Here is an 18,257-nt window from a genome sequence, read left to right on the forward strand (position 1 = left end):
AGCATGGTCCCAAAAGACAATGGACGATTTCTCAGAGCCACAAGTTTAAAGCACATCTGCTGTATTTGCTGGGCGTATCTAGGGTAGTCCAACAGCACGTGGGCTATGTCCTCGTCCATCACTCCGCATGAATACGACGTCGAACTTGCGCGATTAATGCCACAGAGAAAGTGCTTTTTGTATACTACACGAAGGAAAAGACGGTGAAACAGCGCTTCCACACTTCGCGATATTTTCCCATATGCACTGAATTTCAGCTCAAGGTGTACGGCATACAAAATTATCTTTTGGACTATTCGTTGTACCATGCCGCAGATAATCTTCTTGCTGAGAGTCCTCGTAATAAGTTTCTAACTTCACGGCTGAACAGCGGAACGCTGTATTCTTCCCCATGTTTGTGCGCACGCTTCGCCGGTTCGTCCGATCGTTCATTTCCAGTTAATGCCGCTATGAGCGGGAACCCACTATAATGCAAATTTCGTGGCCTCGAGTTCCCACAACTTGTGTCATTGCAGCAATGTGCTCGCGGGTTTTGAAATTTAGCTGCGACAGTATGCTGATCAGAGCCCTTCAAATAAATCAATCAATCAATCAATCAATCAATCAATCAATCAATCAATCAATCAATCAATCAATCAATCAATCAATCAATCAATCAATCAATCAATCAATCAATCAATCAATCAATCAATCAATCAATCAATCAATCAATCAATCAATCAATCAATCAATCCCGTGGTTAGCAGGTCAAACTATACTTCTCTTGGTTATTAAATAGCTGGCGTTGCCACACGCAAGTCACGATAACACCGGCTCAATCCGTAATTGGTGTTGACATGGATTTGTGATCGATTAGATTGGGATGATCACAGATACAGCCTAATCAAAGTCGTTGAAGGGGGCCTGATCCTGATAACAGTGCACAATACGTACACCATGGGCGCTATAACGTAAAGTTATTCCAAACCTTTCTATTCCAATTCTGCAGTCAGTCCTCCATGATTGGTCAAAAATTTTCTGGACGCGCTGTCAGTTGACTTTGACAGTCAACTTCTCACAGTTTCTTCCCATGTATATTCACTATTTTCGCTGTGCGCATAGCGTATACACCGGTACACTGCTGACCCTTCTAGGTGGCGCAGATGGCGCTGTTGCTGCGGGTGGCCTGCGCAAGCCTCTCACTTTTCCTCTGCTCCGCGGTCCCCTTGGTGCTGTCTCCTTCGAAATGTAAGTGGGCGCAAGATACTTCAAGGATCCCAGTGCAAGCACCTTATCCCAGGGTAAACTTACCGCGGGCGAACTGCGTACCGCAAATGACAGCGCGTTACAGCCAGCAGCTCTTTCAGGGATAAAGGTAAAAAGTGGAGCGCCAGAGTCACTCATTTCTCACTCGACAACGCATACTGCAGCTTATACCGTCACCTGTACGAAGTTTTCCACCCTCTGGCATTTAACCCTGTAATGCCCAAACATGTAAACATCCAGGAAAATTAGAAGAACGTCCTCACGTTTTATTTCTGGCCGTAGAGAGCGCATTTTCATATACATAAAAAAGAACAGCAATGAGATGTTATTTCAGTTATAAGTTCATTGTACATTAATTAATTGGTAGTTGGTTTGCTGAGCTATGTACACGCGACTGAAAAACTCTCTCCAGCATATCAGAAACGCACCCAAGTCAAACTCTTTAGGTTGTACAAGCGGCGCGAAGTATCCACCGCGGCCGCAATCCATTGACGCCGATCAGCCGCGGTGCCGATGGCTTCAGCGGGCGCTAGTAAAACACGGCAGCTCGGGCCGGGTGCGCTAGCGTGTTTTGTTGTTGTTCTGCTGAGTGGTTGTGGCATATAGGCACAGTGGGGGATTAGCGATGAATCGGGCGGTTAAATTAGGTGTATAAAAACAAGAGAATAAGCAATTTCAACGTTGGAGCTTGGAAAGTAAATTTTCTATTGTGATGAAAAAAGCAATAAGAGCACCCTTAATAAAGAAAAATATAATAATAGATGCAAAAATACATATATAAATAAAATTATAAATAAATAAATAAATAAATAAACAAATAAAAAGAAAACTATAGTGGGGAGTGGAGAGGGGAGGATCAGTCTAGCAAGGTAATCGATTAGTTTCAATCAGGTAATTTTACATTGCCATGCTAACATTTTTGTGGCGCAACCCAATAATGGAGGCTCAGAAATCACAGGCACAGATAAATGTAGGCCAACATTGCGAAGCGGGTTTGCCAATAGCTTTTGTTTTTCTTATAACATAAAAACGCCTACAAGAACACAAGAAATGGTCTACTGTCTCCGCTTCACCACAGAAGGATCATAATGGTGAGGGGACCTGACCAGACCTGCGTAGATAGAAGTTTAGCGTAGGTATAAGGCAGCTCAGCTTCGTGATGGACACTTAAATTTTTCTTGTTTTCCAAAAATCAATGTGCCATGGGTATAGAAAATATCTATAATCCATAGAGTTAGTTACTGCGGAGCCTGATATTGCCGGCATAATGGCACTCTTGTGAAATCTAGCAGCAGTGGCATGAGAAATCAAAGGATAATACGGGAGAATCGGGTCGTTTATCAATGCATTGGCATGAGAATCTTCAATTTAATTTATAATTAGTCCTTTACGGCGAGGCAGTCAAACGCACACTGTTCAAGTACCAATGAATGAAACTTCCTCATTACGCGAGAATCACGAGAACCAGTAAGGGATGAGCACAATGATAATGAATAATAATAATAATAATATTTGGGGTTTTACGTGCCAAAAACACTTTCTGATTATGAGGCACGCCGTAGTGGAGGACTCCGGAAATTTGGCCACCTGGGGTTCTTTAACGTGCACCTAAATCTAAGCACACGGGTGTTTTCGCATTTCGCCCCCATCGAAATGCGGCCGCCATGGCCGGGATTCGATCCCGCGACCTCGTGCTCAGCAGCCCAACACCATAGCCACTGAGCAACCACGGCGGGTCACAATGATAATGAATCAGTGACCATCACGGCTTACGTAATTGATATGCTTAATTTGCATAGAGCCAGCACCCATGCCTTGAATTTGGCTAAAAAGATCGGTATAAAATGTGGCAGCCCAAGAGGTAATGTCCAATCAAGAATCGGCGAAAATCTACCTACAGCTGACTTTTCTTCGTATTGCGAAGCATCTGTTCCAATGACAGTGTTTGTTTGAAGTTTCTGGAGATGATCTTGTAATAGACCGCCTAAAATACGATGTGGAAGTAATTCTGCATCATTAAGAAAAATGTAATCAAGTTAAATATCCATGGTAGGTGCTTTCTCGGGAATCGGAAGTACATCGCTCATGCGGACGTCTAAAGGGTCAAGTAATTTTTGCACGAATGTAATTTTCGGAGTATGTGATGACGACCAGATGACACCAAAAAACAACGCAGGCTGGGAAATAAATATCGTCTGAGAACGTCGCAGTAGTGATTCATAACATCTCTAGAACGTCTGCACTGTCAAAAGGCGGAACTTGCATGAAAGAGCAGGAATATGGGTTCTAAATAAGGAACAGAACTTGCAACAAATTTAAGAAGCCCTCAATATAAACGTAATGCTGCTCTTTCTAAGAGGATCAGAAGGCTGGCGCTCCAGAGAAGAGCACGCACCCAAATTCTAATAGAGGACGAACGTACATACCATATACATACCATATCTCTTCTCAATCCTATTCAACGACTGCTCGGCCTACACAATATGCCGATTGGACGGCTACCTTTTCCAGTCACATGATCTATGTGTGCGCGCCAGTTGAGAGAGGCGCTATATATCATTTCAAGGTATTTAACAGGCTCTACCTGTGATATGTCTTGAAGGTGGCAAGACAATGAGATGTGAACTGTGTCATGTATCGGAAAGACGAAAATGGCACATTTGCTGGCATTGAGTAAAAACTGATGAACCTTTGACCACCTCTCCAGGGTACAAAGGTAAGTTTGCAGTCATTGGTATAGCGTGTGGATGTCATTTGCAGATGCGAAAAACGCGATATCATCTGCATAAACATAAGCAGTTACTTCTTCATGATGGGGAAGTGTGCTCATGGGAAACCTAAAGAAGCATCGGGGAAAGGACTGAGCCTGGCGGTACTCCTCTCGTTTCTTTATACATAGAGGAAGAAAAGCCGCTTTCGTAGCAATAAAAATTCTCTTTCGCCTAAAGATGAGTGAATCCACGCTACTATATACCCAGGAACACCACAAGATGTTAGCCCATATATCAATACAGTGTGCTCCACAGTATCGTATGCTTTAGCGATATCGAGCGCCACTAAGGCCGCGTATTGCTTATGAGGTCGAGCGAGTCGTTTTCGGCTTTCTAAATCGACGTGGGCATGCCAGATGGAGCAGCTGGCCCTGAAACCAATCTGACAGGGACAAAGAATTGAATTATCATTAATAAATTTCATGATACGAAGGTAGCCTCTCAACTAATTTTACTACGTTGGGCGTAAGCGTAATGGGCCTAAATGTTCTCCAATGTACACCCTCCTTTTTGTTTCTTAAGTGTCATTATTACTTTGGCGAGCGTCAACTGCAAAGGAATACTAGCATATTTTATTGAATAATTTACCAGGTCTAAAAGAACTTTAGGCAATTCCTGTAACGATATCTTTAACATTGCATTTGTGACTCCGTCAGGGCCAGGGGCTGTATTCGGCAAGCATAGTGCAGTCTGATTTAGCTGAGACAGTGCAATTGACGTGAAGCAATCCGAAAGTTCTACTGAATTGCTGGAAGCCGGGCTGCAAATCTATTTTCTAAATCTTTTGAGGCGCTCATTTCTTGCGAGGTAAAATTGATCTAGGCTAATGCTAAGGGAGTTGGTAGCACCTTTCTAGCACGAAGAAATGCGAATAGAGCACGCTTGTATTGGTATTTCGATAGCTAATCGTAATGCCTGATATCATATTAATCTTTAGCGCGATTAACAGCATACCTAAATACACCAGCATGAAACTGATAATTTTTCCGGTTTGTAGGCATTGAATATTAAGAAACATTTTCCAAGCGGCTTCTTTTTCTATTGTCACGCGTACACTCATCATTCCACGAACGATAAGCAGTGCCTTTAGCCAAAGGGATGACAAATTCAGCTTGCTTCCGGGAACCCCCTAGAACCGAAAAAATGGCTGAAGCGATCTCCTTATCATTGACATTGGCAAGTTTCGAAACGACTAAACGCAATGAAGCCTTAAATATATTGTGGTTCACAAGTGTTCATGGCTGGTAATCTAAAGATGTTATTGGACAAATTATTTCTAATGACACAGGAAGACGATCACTGTTTGTTGCTGAGTGAGCCGCTGACCACGACGAAACATTGATGCCAGCGCTACAAAATGTTAAATCTATAGCACCGAACCCAAGTGACCTCTAGTAAATTTTAGGTGCCCTGTGTTCCACTCCCATAGTCGCTTACTACACAAGTCTGTTTTTAGATCTCACGACCCATGATGCGAATTAAAGTTCCCTGCAAACAAAATTTCTTTTCTACAAGCAGCCACACCCCTATCAAGCTGACGCGTACTTTATACATCGGTGCGGAAATAAGTATTTATAGTTGAAAATGAATTATACTCTGGGAGCCTATACGGAACAAAAGTGGTCACACTTTCATTTTTGACGGACATCATCGGCCCACAAACGTGGCAATACCTGATTTAGTCGGAATCCTCGCGTTATTTTCAAGGTGGTTGCAACGGTAAATATCAATGATCGCTGCTGTGGAGAGCTTGTACAGGGTCTCAGTTTGACTTAAGCGGCAGTCTACGCCCCGTACGGCATCCTTGGTGCACGCAAGGTGAGGTGGGATAAAATCACTTACTGTGGTGAAAGCGAATGAAGTGCATTTCAGTACTTTTTCAACACAGGTCTGGTTTGGTGACCGACACACTATACGTCCCCGTCCGAGCGTTCGCACGTCACTGATGTTTGGGAAGTGGTTGGGCATAGTCTTGGGAAGTGGTTGGGAAGTGGTTGGACAGCTTGTGGGTTGGTGAGCCTGGTGGAACCTCCATTGGTAGGCACAAGCGCAACAGGAATGGTGCTGACGCCATTGCGAAAAATTAAATCTAGAGGCAATTCATTCGGTGGCAGGGATGATGACCGGGTGGACCGCGCCTGGCCAGGAGAATTGTTCGACATGCTCCCAAGACGGCTAATGCAAGGAATGCTAATAAGTCATGGACTAAAGGAAGGTTAGTGAGAAACCTGAAACCACCGTATACTCAGCCAAAACACCCCTTCAGGTCAACGAAACGCTTTCGAAACTGCTTCAATCCGCCAGCTGTTCCCGACTGTACTTCCGTATTATCGTGAGCCGTCGTCTTCATCACCGGCACTGGGGGCAATAATAGCGCAGCCACAAGCTATTAAAACAGCGCAGCACATAATACGATACACTAGGCATTACAAAGTTAAGCCACGGACAAAAGGGCTCGTGGAGACAGCGCCAGGTTTCTATGCGCGCAATAAACAAAAAAAATAGATTCTGGGGTATTACGGGCCAAAACCACGATTTGATTATGAGGCATGCCACAGTGAGGGACTCCGGATTAACTTGGACCACCTGGGGTTCATTAACGTGCACCTAAATCTAAGTACACGGGCGCTTTCGCATTTCGCCCCCATCGAAATGAGGCCGCCGCGGTCGGGATTTTGATCCCACGCCGTCGGGCTTAGAAGTGCAGAGCTATCGCTACTACGTCACCATTGTGCGTTTTCGTGCGCGCACACGAATGCAGTGGTTGGTATACGAGAGGAGTGTGTGGGAGGCATATATACCGTTAGCATTTAATGTCAGGAGGGAATGCGTCCACTCTATGATGCAGAAGCGTTTCGGAGAGGCTTAGCACTCAATATCACGAGTGTCTCCTAGTCATACTAACACAGGTGAAATATTTAGCTCATATATTTTCCATTGTACCCTGCCTCTTACAGCATGCCCCGATGAAGACGTCTTTGTGCGAAAGGGGCCCTTGCAGTCTGCTCATTCAGACAACATTCATTTGTCATGGTTAGCAATAAAAAAAAAAAAACATTCTCAATTACTATACGTCTCCTATTCTGTGCTCAGCTATTAGGCCGCGGAATCACGTGACATGGGTTTTTGTTACACCTGAGCAGCTTTTAGCGAATAAAGCCATTGTTATTATCGACATTGCCATTTTATGTCCAATGAACCTGGGCTTGACAGTTGTATTGTCAGACGCTGTATGAAAACAGAACAGCGGCAGCAGGTTCGACTTACGGCTTTTGTTTTCTTCTTTCATGGAACTGCATCGGAAGCACAATAGTTGTACTTTTTTTCTTTACATGAACCTTAGTTATCCATTATAGTTTGCCATCCCGGTGAGTGATCTGTACTGATAATATTGTAGGCAAATCTACCATTTGGAATTTTCGTACAGTTCACGAAAAAAAATAAAGAGATAACGTTGAAAACAGTACGAATTTGCGAGTTGAAAATAAACTGTGAGTGATCGGAACAGAGCGCAGTAGTTTTGAGGCAGCCTCTCTTCGAAAACAAATCTTTCTCACGGCTCCGTGATTACGCGGATATGAAGACGCCCGTTGTTCTAAGTGAAGGATCGTTGATTTCACTAAGTTGATGGTTGGACTTTAACTTTGCATACGTTTTCAATGTTTTAAGTGATTATTTTAAATTCTTGCCCCATACGGATGCAGGCATTTTCGCATTTCTAGATGTCACACGAGGTGGAGCGCGTCACGCACCCCATGAGCCACAATTGGACGAACCATCTCATCTGCACACTATTATGTCGCGTAAAATAGGGGTAACATGTATCATTAGAGAGGATGTATACGAAGGAGAAGAGAAAGGGTTCGCAACGGAGACCACAATGCTGTAAAACTATTTTGATCAAAGGCGACTTTCATCGCAGCAGCCGCATCTACTGCTGCGTCTGGCTCCGTCTATCACAGCGAGAATAACTTGAATGTGAAATGCAATTGCGCCGCACAAGAATGGCGCAATCATAGGAGTTTTAACTTACACATGAGAGCAGCGCACGGCAAAACAAAGTAACAAACAAACAAAGTAAACAAAGAACAGGCAAATGCTGAGTTCTCCGTAATTGAGAGCAGATGTAAGCGTGAAATGGCTACCGGGAAAACATTGCTTGGGGATGATACTAGCCACAGTCTTAAAATGGGTGCAGTGCATGTTCGCAACGGTACACCCCACAACACCACAACGCACCACACCGCACTACGCCATACTGTGCATTGGTTCATATGGACGCAATAGTCCTCTGTCACAGACGGAACATCATTACAAGTCTCGTCTCGGTCAAACAGCCATCCGCGGCGTGCCGCCGCTGCCTGCGCGGCAGTTCTCACGGACTGCTGGCGTTGAAAAGAGCGCATGCGCCAGAAGACGACAGTCAAGTGTATAGCGCCCTGTATCTGCCTTTTGAACGACCGCCCATTGGAAATGACAAATAAAACTTCAGCGTACTAGAAGTTACAGCTTGAGTGATAGTGAGAACAAACATTAGGAAGGACTCGTGAGTAATATTATTGTAACTTGTTCAGGCAGTAACTAGCGGTCCTGCGGTTCAGCGGTCCTGCGGTTCAACTAGCGGTTCAGTAACTAGCGTATCTAATGCGGTCCTGTGCAAAGGGGTCCAAAGACCGAATCTTCTAAAATTTTCACTGGTTGACCGGTTGTTCTCGTTCCATTCCCGTTTTGAGTGCGCGGATAAGGGCTCAGGATTTCGGCTCAATGTCTCTCGAAGGAGGCCAACAACAGGAGCTAAAATCATTTCATGCTAAAAAGTCTGCACGAGGCCTGTCCAGTCTTTTTTTCTCGACTGTGTCTTCGATTTGCCGTGTACTTCTAGCATGTACATTGGGCCTTGAGACGATAGCACCTGGGTTTTCGTATTGAAGCGTCTTAAAATAAAAATTTCGCACTCTGCAGATGCCGGGAGCATGCATGCGCGAACGCTTCACAATGGCAGCGCTCACCGTGAGAAGAGGCAGCTCTCGGAAATCGTGTACGCCCTGACTTCGGGAGCCAGGCTCATCATTGGTGCGTTGTTGTTTTCTTATATAGGCATATGCGTATATGACACGTTCATTATTACTCAATCAGTTGGTCAGCACAGGTCTGTACTGACCATTGGGCTCGTTGGTTCAACTCGCTCAAGGTGGCAGCTACACAAAGCACTGCTACAGAGGCGCATGCGCAGACAGCTCTTTGGGGAGCAAGTCGCTGAGAACACTGGTCAATGCAACTTTAGTTTCTCCCCGAGTACAAGCAAGCCATAGCAATGACCGATCAAAAAGGGGCATGAGCGCCTTTCTTGTGAGATAATGAGATTTAATTGAAACCGGAGTTGTTTGCATACCTGTAGGACTGACATGTGACAGCGCAGATGCAGAGTGACAGGCGAAGAGACGCACCCAAATGTACGCAGACCCACAACCGACGCTAACACGTCAACACTCATAACTACCTAGAGCATAATTGGGAGTGCACAACTGTTAGCGTTAAATTATTATGTTTCTTTGTCCATGCGCAACGTATACGAACGAACGTGTTGACGCCAGACCGCGATTTCGCTACCCTTTTATTGCCCCTTGACGGGGCCGCTGGTTTTAGGCAATGGAATGCTCCAAGTAGCGTCTGCCACCGCGGAGGACCCTTCGTAGCTGCCGCTTTGCTTTTTTTGTCTGCATTGTGCAAGTTCTACTCCTTGTCTGCTGTGCCATGATTATCCATCGCTCCAGAGTGCGCTGGTTCCATCTGGTCAGTGGTCCGGATAACTTGATTCGGAGCAAGCGTTACGTGATAGGCGCGCTTTCGTTACAGGCGCGCTTTACGTTGCATGGCAAAAAGGGCTGCTGCTGCTTGCGACACGCCACGCATGGCGACAAGGCGCAACGCATATGCAGTTGCACGGCTGCCAACGTTCTTCTAGCGTACAGTGGCTTCGCGAAAGTCATCGCAGAGTGAGAGGGCAAAGGAGCTGCGGCGGCGTTGGCAGGGTCACGCGCAGGGCAGACAGTCTCGAAACAGACGCCTGTACGGAGATGGCCCAAAGTCTGCACTGAGCGTATACCCTCGTTCAGGCGCCATATTCCGAACCGCGCACGCAAAATGGGGCATAAGAAGTAAGATCACTCATAAAAATAACGATACCTAAAATGTGTCGCATACATCACGGAACACTTGGGATTGGAACTGTGCTGCAAGATTGTATAACATATGTAAAGCGTATTTAGTAAAACGAATTTGAAGGTATAGATGATTCGGTGTTTGCTGTAGATGTCAGTATGTCGTCATTTAGCAGGTTCACTTCTTTCTTTATTTTTCACAATGCTTTTCATCAGGCACATTCTTCAAGTAGCTGGATCAATGCTTTCTAAGCATGCTAGGTGTCTTATAGTTGATGTTCCTACATCTGACATGCCTGTAGAGTTCTCGCACAAAGTCGACTACCATTAATTGGACAAAACTCACTGAAAGTTTTAAGATTCATAATACGTTCTGCAGTTGTAAGCTTTTCATAATTCTGAAGGCGCAATAAATGTAGCAAAACTAACGTTCTGATGGAGAGAATTACTTGGCGCCTGTAGAGGGTTTACTGCCCACTTATTAGAGGTACATGCCCATACACTATGCTAAATGTTCCACACAGGTGTGCTGGATGCTGCACATGAACACGCAGGGCATATTACACAATATTTTGGCCAGTCAAGGCGCACCAGAAGGATACGCCTGTCATCCGTACCGTTCCTCCCCTAAAATCTTTCTATTTTCATCTTTCTATCTTTTCGCTTGCGAGCGCTCTCACTTTGCAATCAAAAGGGTGCTTTCTTGGAGCGGCTTTTATTTTCACTAAAGCAACACACACTTTGACACGAATAGAGACAAGTAAAAAGAGCAGCCAACTGAAAATCAGATAAAGGTGGATAATAGTGTTTTTGGGGCCATTTGATTCGCTAGTTCCATTTTTGTCTGACGCATCGCGTTATGCTTAAGTGTCGACGAATCCACGAGGTATCTCATTTGAGGCTTGTCCTTTTCTATCACACATTCCCTTTTCTTTCGACAGGGCTAAAGCTCCGCATCTGCAGCTGAGTGCCTATCGGATGCATCGTGAAAGCTAACTCGCCGCCCTATCGTCAGCGGTGCTCTTACAAGTCGGCGGCGCTGTATAGGAGCACTGGCTTTTAACTCTGCCCTCCCTCTTCCAGACTACGTGTTTCCTGGAAACCACTTTCGCAAGGATGTGGTAATCAGATGCGCCTAGTGCATTAGAAATGCCGTCGGCAGCCGTAAGGCACTGGCTCAAAGGCGCTCCCTCTTTAAGTCTGGAGTCTTTCACCGAGGCAGTGTTAACATAGTTACTCGAATCCGGTATGTTGAACCACGGCTACATGAAAGTTTGAGGTTCGCCTCGGGATGAAGACACCGCGTTAATGTTAGGCGGTACATGCGTCCGTCGTCGCAGCTTATGTTTGCAGGACATTGTCTTTTCCTGCAAGAAAAGGTGCATTTTAGGAATTTGGTTCTTTAGCTTTAGATGTTTTCTTCAGGGATGGGAGGGGTTCGGTAATGGGGGTGGGGATTCACCCAGGTATAAGGTTGTCCGGCGTTCAGCTAAAACAACATTCTATATTATTTGAATATCCTATATTATTGTGAGCGCAGTCCGCAATCCAGCTGACCATCGGATTAAGTAAAGTGCTGGGAGATATTTTTGCTTATTGAACGGGCGTTAATGCTCATGGGCTGTAATAAATATCCAGAACAGAATTGTTTCTCCTAAAAAAAGAAAAAAAAGAAGAAGATAATGCTGCAGAAATGCTTAAGCATTCTTGGCTCGGCTGCTACTTGGTTCTTGCTTACTTAGCTAGTTTTTCCATGGCTATCCATCGCTACCAATAGTCTACTATTACACTATTGTAACGATTACATGAGCTGACTTGAGCAATATGTAACTATTTTGCAGATATATTGTATCAACTGAGCCGAAAAGGCGTCACAACCGTTTCTTGTTTAGCCACACCACGGCTCTTTTTTATTTTCCTTCTTTTATTTTTGTTGATGTTATGTTGATGTTATGCTATCTGCTTGTGGCAGATAACATAATTGTTGTCCTTGAGCTTGATTACTCGAAGAGTTAGACGTTACAATCACGAAAAATTAAGACGCGTATTTAACTAATTAGCAGTAATTCACTAATTAACGATTTAATTAATTACACTACGGCACATATAGCAATTTACGAATTGTAGCCGCTGAGCTTGCAAGACTTGAAATGAAACTCCAGGATGACACCTGGAGTTTCGAGATAGTTTCGAGATATTTCCCAAAGTATGGGACGAAATACATGGGTGTTCTAGTTACTTTTGTGCTTCATTCCATAAAAGAGCGGTTTCATAAGAAAGTAAGTGGAACAACAGTGCATATTTAGCGCAAGTTTGACAGAACATATATTATTATATAAATGCTGTCATCCAGACAATTCTTTTCAAATGAATATGCCTTGCAACCTCATGCGCTAGAATTTGTCAATTATAATATGTGCCATAAGGTACTTAGCTAAAAACTAAATTAGTGAATTTTTGTTAATTAGTCGATGAATATTTCAATTTTTCGTGCAAGTAATGTCCGCCTCTCCGAGTCGACCAGCTCATGGACTAGAATTGTGCTATCGTCCACAAGCAATAAAAAAATTGAAAGTACTCGTTGAAACATCCTGCATAAAGTGATGCATTTTTCGTATTCGTGTAAACGTCAACTCAAAAGCGATGTAAATGAATTGCGCTGGCAGCTTCATAACTGACGTCTATCTCAGTCCATTTTCTTGCAATTGTTTCTCCTGTTGTTGCTATTTTTGCAGTCATTATATTTCTTTTTTGCTGTACTGCTTCATTATAGCATGTATATTAAGTGTGAATTGTTACTTTTTGTTAACTGTACTAAACAAATACACACATATTTTGCAAGCCGTATATCATAAGAACTTTGTATACTGTGTTTCCGTAATCATGATCTTATGCTCTTCTTGAAATTTATGTATGTAAGCTTTTTGATTCTCGTTTAGTTCGAGCGCGAATACCTTACCGTATTATTATTATTATTATTATTATTATTATTATTATTATTATTATTATTATTATTATTATTATTATTACTTCACTTCCAATTTCCTCTTGCTGTGTTCTGTTCAGTTTTTCTTGCTTTCGTGTGTTTACACTCCCATTAACAGTTGCAGATATATGCTACTAACGTGTATTCTTTATTCGCAGGAAGTCCGCCGCACTAAAGTTACTTTACTCCTAATGAATTCTGTGTTTGCACGCTCACCTTTATTGCATAGGTAATAATGAATCAATAAGCCAGAAATTGAACATATACCTTCGAACTCTCCCATTACAAGCCGTTATTAAACATTGTTAATTCATGAACATCGCTGGCAGCTATGCAACTCGGTGAATCAAAGAAACAAAAACCGAAAGGCGAAGGGGAGCATATATTTCACACTCGTCTATCATATCTACGCCTCTCGGGCACCATGCTTATTATATAGTGCCTTCTACGAAGAAACATAGGGCTTTTACATCGGTGAAGATTATGCTCCTCTCAGTGCGCTTTCCCATTCCTAGACACTTTCTTTTCTATACATCACCGCATGTTATATGCCACAAAGCCACCACTATTTACAAAATCAATCAATCAATCAATCAATCAATCAATCAATCAATCAATCAATCAATCAATCAATCAATCAATCAATCAATCAATCAATCAATCAATCAATCAATCAATCAATCAATCAATCAATCAATCAATCAATCTTAAGTACATTTATCTAAGACGTTCGCATGGGCTCGGTTGAGGTAAGTACTTTGACTTTTATATATATGCACATCGGTATAATCATATGCTCTTCGTTTGTGCGAAGAAACATTATTCTGACAACTTGTTCCGATCACTTTTCTGTGCCAAGGAGCTGGCGTGGGGTTGTTGCAGTCCGTTGGCAGAATAGGAAAAGAAGTGGTCGGTGAATCGGACGGGGGTCTTCTAGGCCTGCTCAGTTCGCTCTTCACTGGCGTTAACGTCAGCCTAGGTGAGTGGCTTTCTCGTGCCGTACTCTGTGAAACACCACCTGGTCAGCGTTAAACAATACATGGAGCAATGAAAAACGCTTCGTTGTGGTGGACGCCTCGCTCGCTGCATGTTTACTTATAATCCGGAGTTACTATTGTGCCCAAATTTCGCTTGTAGGAGAACTTTGATTCCCGCCTTGGCAATGATTCTTCTAAATATTTCCTATTATCATTTGTAAATCTTTGTAAGTACTTTGTAAGCACAAAAGAAGCCCCAAAATCACATTGAAACTCGGCCTTTTGTTTGCTTGGATCACTTGTTTCTCATAGAGTTGGCACATGGGCGAGTCGGTGATTATAAACGACAAAATCAGCCTGCGAACAACTTCGAAATCTGGAGAGCGGTCATTTTTGTTGCTCATGCATCCATTCTCCGTGTTTCGGCGTCGTTCATGGTGTTTCTGTGATGTCACCAGCCGCAGCTTCGCAGTGGTTGTGATGTTCTCCTGCTGAGCTCGAGGTAGTGGGTTCAACTCCCGGCCCGAGTAGCTGCAATCCGGTTGGGGCGGAATAAAGAAAAAAAACGCTAGTGTACTGTCCTTCCGCTGCACGTTAAAGATATTAATGCCGTTAGAAATTATTTAAAAGTTTCCCCTACGGCGTCTTCCACAGCCCGTGTGTTGCTTGGAAATGTTAAACATCCAATTTTTAAATTTATCTAGATAGTCATTTCTTGAGAAAATTGAACTCCGAAATACTTTCGAGAGCACCGTCTCTTCAAAGGGTGCATTTTACACTCTGGGAACAAATAACACGAATGCATTCTCAATATTTCAACAAGGTGAGGCATTGTGTTTTGTCAAGCAATACAGAATGCGGGGACATTATTGTGAAGTATTTGACGCTGTCTACGAGCATGCCTTCGCAACAGTGTCGTTGTGGGAATCACACCATTTCTGTCCACAGTCTCAGATGCATAGATTGAAGTCATCATTTCGTAACAACATGAAAGTGTACTGAAGCATATTGTGAGGTCATCTGCAACTTAGCAATCAAACTGAGCTTTGATACTGGGCTACTGCGCTTTCGTCTTTGAGTTCCGACCGTGGTACGTTGTGCCGTATTGAAGGTGCCGGTAAGCTGAACGATGGATTGATAATTATGAAAACCGACGTTAATCAGTTCTGCGGTAAACGTCCGAGACCCTCAGGCTAACGTAGGTATGCTTCCCCATAGTCAACAGCGTATTGCTTAATGTGAGAAAACTACTTCGAAGCGTTGTATACATTTGTTGGTTTGGGATTTAGTTCCCCGAAGCACCTCTGGAGACAGAGGGATGACAGTTTCCTACCGTCACAGTTGCAGCGCTGTTAGCCCGTATACATTAATACAAAGCCGGTAAACCGAGGGTTATATCATTCACTAAAATCCCCAGGAGTTATGCAGGTGATATACAAGTTTTCGTGACGTAGAAATGACGAAAATTTATTTTTGTTGCGGCTTAGGCATCTAGAAAGGGCTCATTGTTGATGAATGAAATAATGGTAAGTGCCCCACCCCCAATGACTCTGTTTTATCTAATGCTCTGCAAACAAATTCACAGAAAATTTCGTCCCCCCCATCCCCCTTCTTTTCGTGGCTTCAACGTTCCGAAAGCTGCTGTGAAGAGCTGTGCAAACATTCACCCACAGCGATGGACCTGATAGCTTGAAGGCCAAAAAAGTTATTGCGAAACAACATAGGAAGGAAAATATTACAAAGCTTGAGATGATACTACTGTATGTGGTAGAGGCTGTTCCTCAGCTAGTTGGCTCATTTTGGCTTGTTCTGTAGAGACGTACGTACGGCTGCCTACACATAACATACTAGTCAGTCTTGAAAGGGAAAGTTGGCATCTACTTGATTGCAGCACGACGCTACAAATGAAACCCACAAGGGTTTCTCGGAAGCAAGCTTCGCAGTTGAGGAAAAATGGGTAAACTGGTCAGTCTTGAGTCGCATTCGGTTTCTTGATGTTGTTCTTGCTGCATTATGCTGTTTGAACCAAGTCAGCACTGTAAGCTTAAGTAGGATACCCACCCTAGAGCACTCTTTTATCATTTGGTGACCAAGAACGGAGTGCATATTACGTAGCTATGAATACGCATGGTTACAATGGTGTTCTTTATGCCGGCAATTAATATAGCTCACAATCTGTACATGGCTGAAGTCACTTTTTTCTTACAATCCGCTCATAGATGTTCAGAGGACAGTTTACCTGTCGATAACAAACAGACACATGGCTCGGAAGTCGCAGTTTGCCATCAAATAGGGCGTTACGCAATGTTAGATAAATAATTTTTCGATGTCACTTTTCGACGTTACAGACCTGGTAAGGAACGTTTTACTGGCTGTGCTCGGAACGAAGGACATCCTTCTGGGCACGCCTTCAAAGGACGAGCTGACCGCGGCGGCAGATCCTTTGGCCGACCACAACTCGTAGAGAGCGTGGCGCTGCTGTTGGAACGCCGGATGACGGGCACGCGGAAGACGCCCGCCTCTGCCAGCCCAAAACTTGGCTTGCGTGCGTTGCGTTCTGTCCACCGCCCTGCGGAGCCTATATGGAAGACACGTCAGCCATAGCTTTTGGTTTACGTGGAAGATGTCTGAGCCCTTCAGGTCACATAAAACCTAAAACGCTTCTTTCTAAGCATGTAGCCAAAATAAAAGCAATGATTTATTTTCGTTAGCCACACTTTGTTGATTTACATTCAAAATGCGATGTAACGAAGTATGTTACAACAAATTAATCAATATAATGAAGTAATCGTAATTTCTATAAATCGTTTTTAAAAGCAAACGCACTTCAAATCTCCTTCCAAGAGAGCAAACATTTTATTTCAGTGGTTGTAACAAACATCCAATAGTTCAGAATGAGAATATACTGAAGTTCACACTGTTTACGCTAAAGAGGGGAAAATGGACTGCGCGGGATTGAAGACAAGGACGTAGTGAGGGACACTACGTCCTTGTCTTGAATTCCGCGCAGTCCATTTTTTTCCTTCGCAGTATGAACCAACTTGCCCAACAACAAGTCCTATTGATTACGCTAAGGTCTCGAGGCCCGCGACGTTGCTACACTCCGTTCCATATATAGCAATCAATTTGGGGAATCTACGCAAAAAGTTCGGCCAAGAAAAGCTATCCCTCCGTGCATTTCGTCCATGCTTCGCTGCGAGCCAACAGCGTATGCTCGCTGAAAAACCAACAACAAAAATAAAAATGATCTAAAACGACGCATTAGCAGTCGTATACCGCAGTGTGTTTGTTTCTGAGGATTAAAACTTGTTTCATTCGATACTGTGCCTATACAAAAAACAGCTGCGCACAACTGCGGTCACAAAACATCGAACTATCTCCAATTGAGAACTACGCCAGTGCAAGAAGTCTCTCAAGTCTCCACAGCGTTGACTGCTATGCATAGAACGGAGTATCGTCTGATGTAGCATTTCAAAACTTCCACGAGCTGTCGGCCACCTGGCAACGCGCCAAACCGGATGCGCTGCCGCGTTGGCAGCGCGCGCACTGCAACCGGCCGCTGCCGTCTCTCGCACGCCACGCTCCCGACGCCGCCGATTACTGCATTCGCTTGCGTTCCGTGGACGCAGCGCTGGTCGAAAGTGGGGTCAGTCGGGACCCTATACAAGCCGCAAATCATATTGACCGCAAAAAAGACGGGGACAGAGGAAGAAAACACATAAACAGCACGGGCGGTATGATTTGCATGATTTGCAGTAAGTACCAACTAGGCCAAACTGAAGTTCTTCTGAAGTATACAAGCCGCCCCGAAGCGGGGGCAGCGCATGGCTCGCGCTGTGCGCGTGTTCTCGTACGTAATTCTTCAACGTAATTATGCTCAGTCTAGTCGTGGCCGCGATAAACTGCCATACACGTGCAGTCAACGAGCTTTCTCCGCATGCACTGAGGCCGTTTTCATGACACGGCATTTCGTTTTCCATTCTGTTTACCTTTCCTCATCATCTCAGGCGAAGCTGCGCCGTCATTATCGCCTAGATCTGGTGTTTGGTGCGAAGCATAAGAATGGCAAACGGGATCAATCGTTAAATAGTACAAGCCCCGGGAATCGACCACTGGA

General features: G+C 44.0%; 1 protein-coding gene across 1 annotated transcript in view; it reads left to right on the forward strand.

Moving 5' to 3' along the window:
• Positions 1 to 17,159, forward strand: part of LOC135900027 (uncharacterized) — a 28,356-nt gene extending 11,197 nt beyond the window's left edge. The window contains exons 2-5 of the mRNA XM_065429452.2: positions 1,134 to 1,227; positions 8,979 to 9,089; positions 14,023 to 14,142; positions 16,489 to 17,159. Of these exons, the coding sequence (XP_065285524.2) occupies positions 1,143 to 1,227; positions 8,979 to 9,089; positions 14,023 to 14,142; positions 16,489 to 16,604 (432 nt within the window). The 5' untranslated portion in view covers positions 1,134 to 1,142 and the 3' untranslated portion in view covers positions 16,605 to 17,159. The remainder of the gene's footprint in view (positions 1 to 1,133; positions 1,228 to 8,978; positions 9,090 to 14,022; positions 14,143 to 16,488) is intronic.
• Positions 17,160 to 18,257: the final 1,098 nt, after the last annotated feature.

This window comes from Dermacentor albipictus, chromosome 4 (genome assembly GCF_038994185.2).
Source record: "Dermacentor albipictus isolate Rhodes 1998 colony chromosome 4, USDA_Dalb.pri_finalv2, whole genome shotgun sequence".
NCBI classification, from domain to species: Eukaryota; Metazoa; Arthropoda; class Arachnida; order Ixodida; family Ixodidae; genus Dermacentor; species Dermacentor albipictus.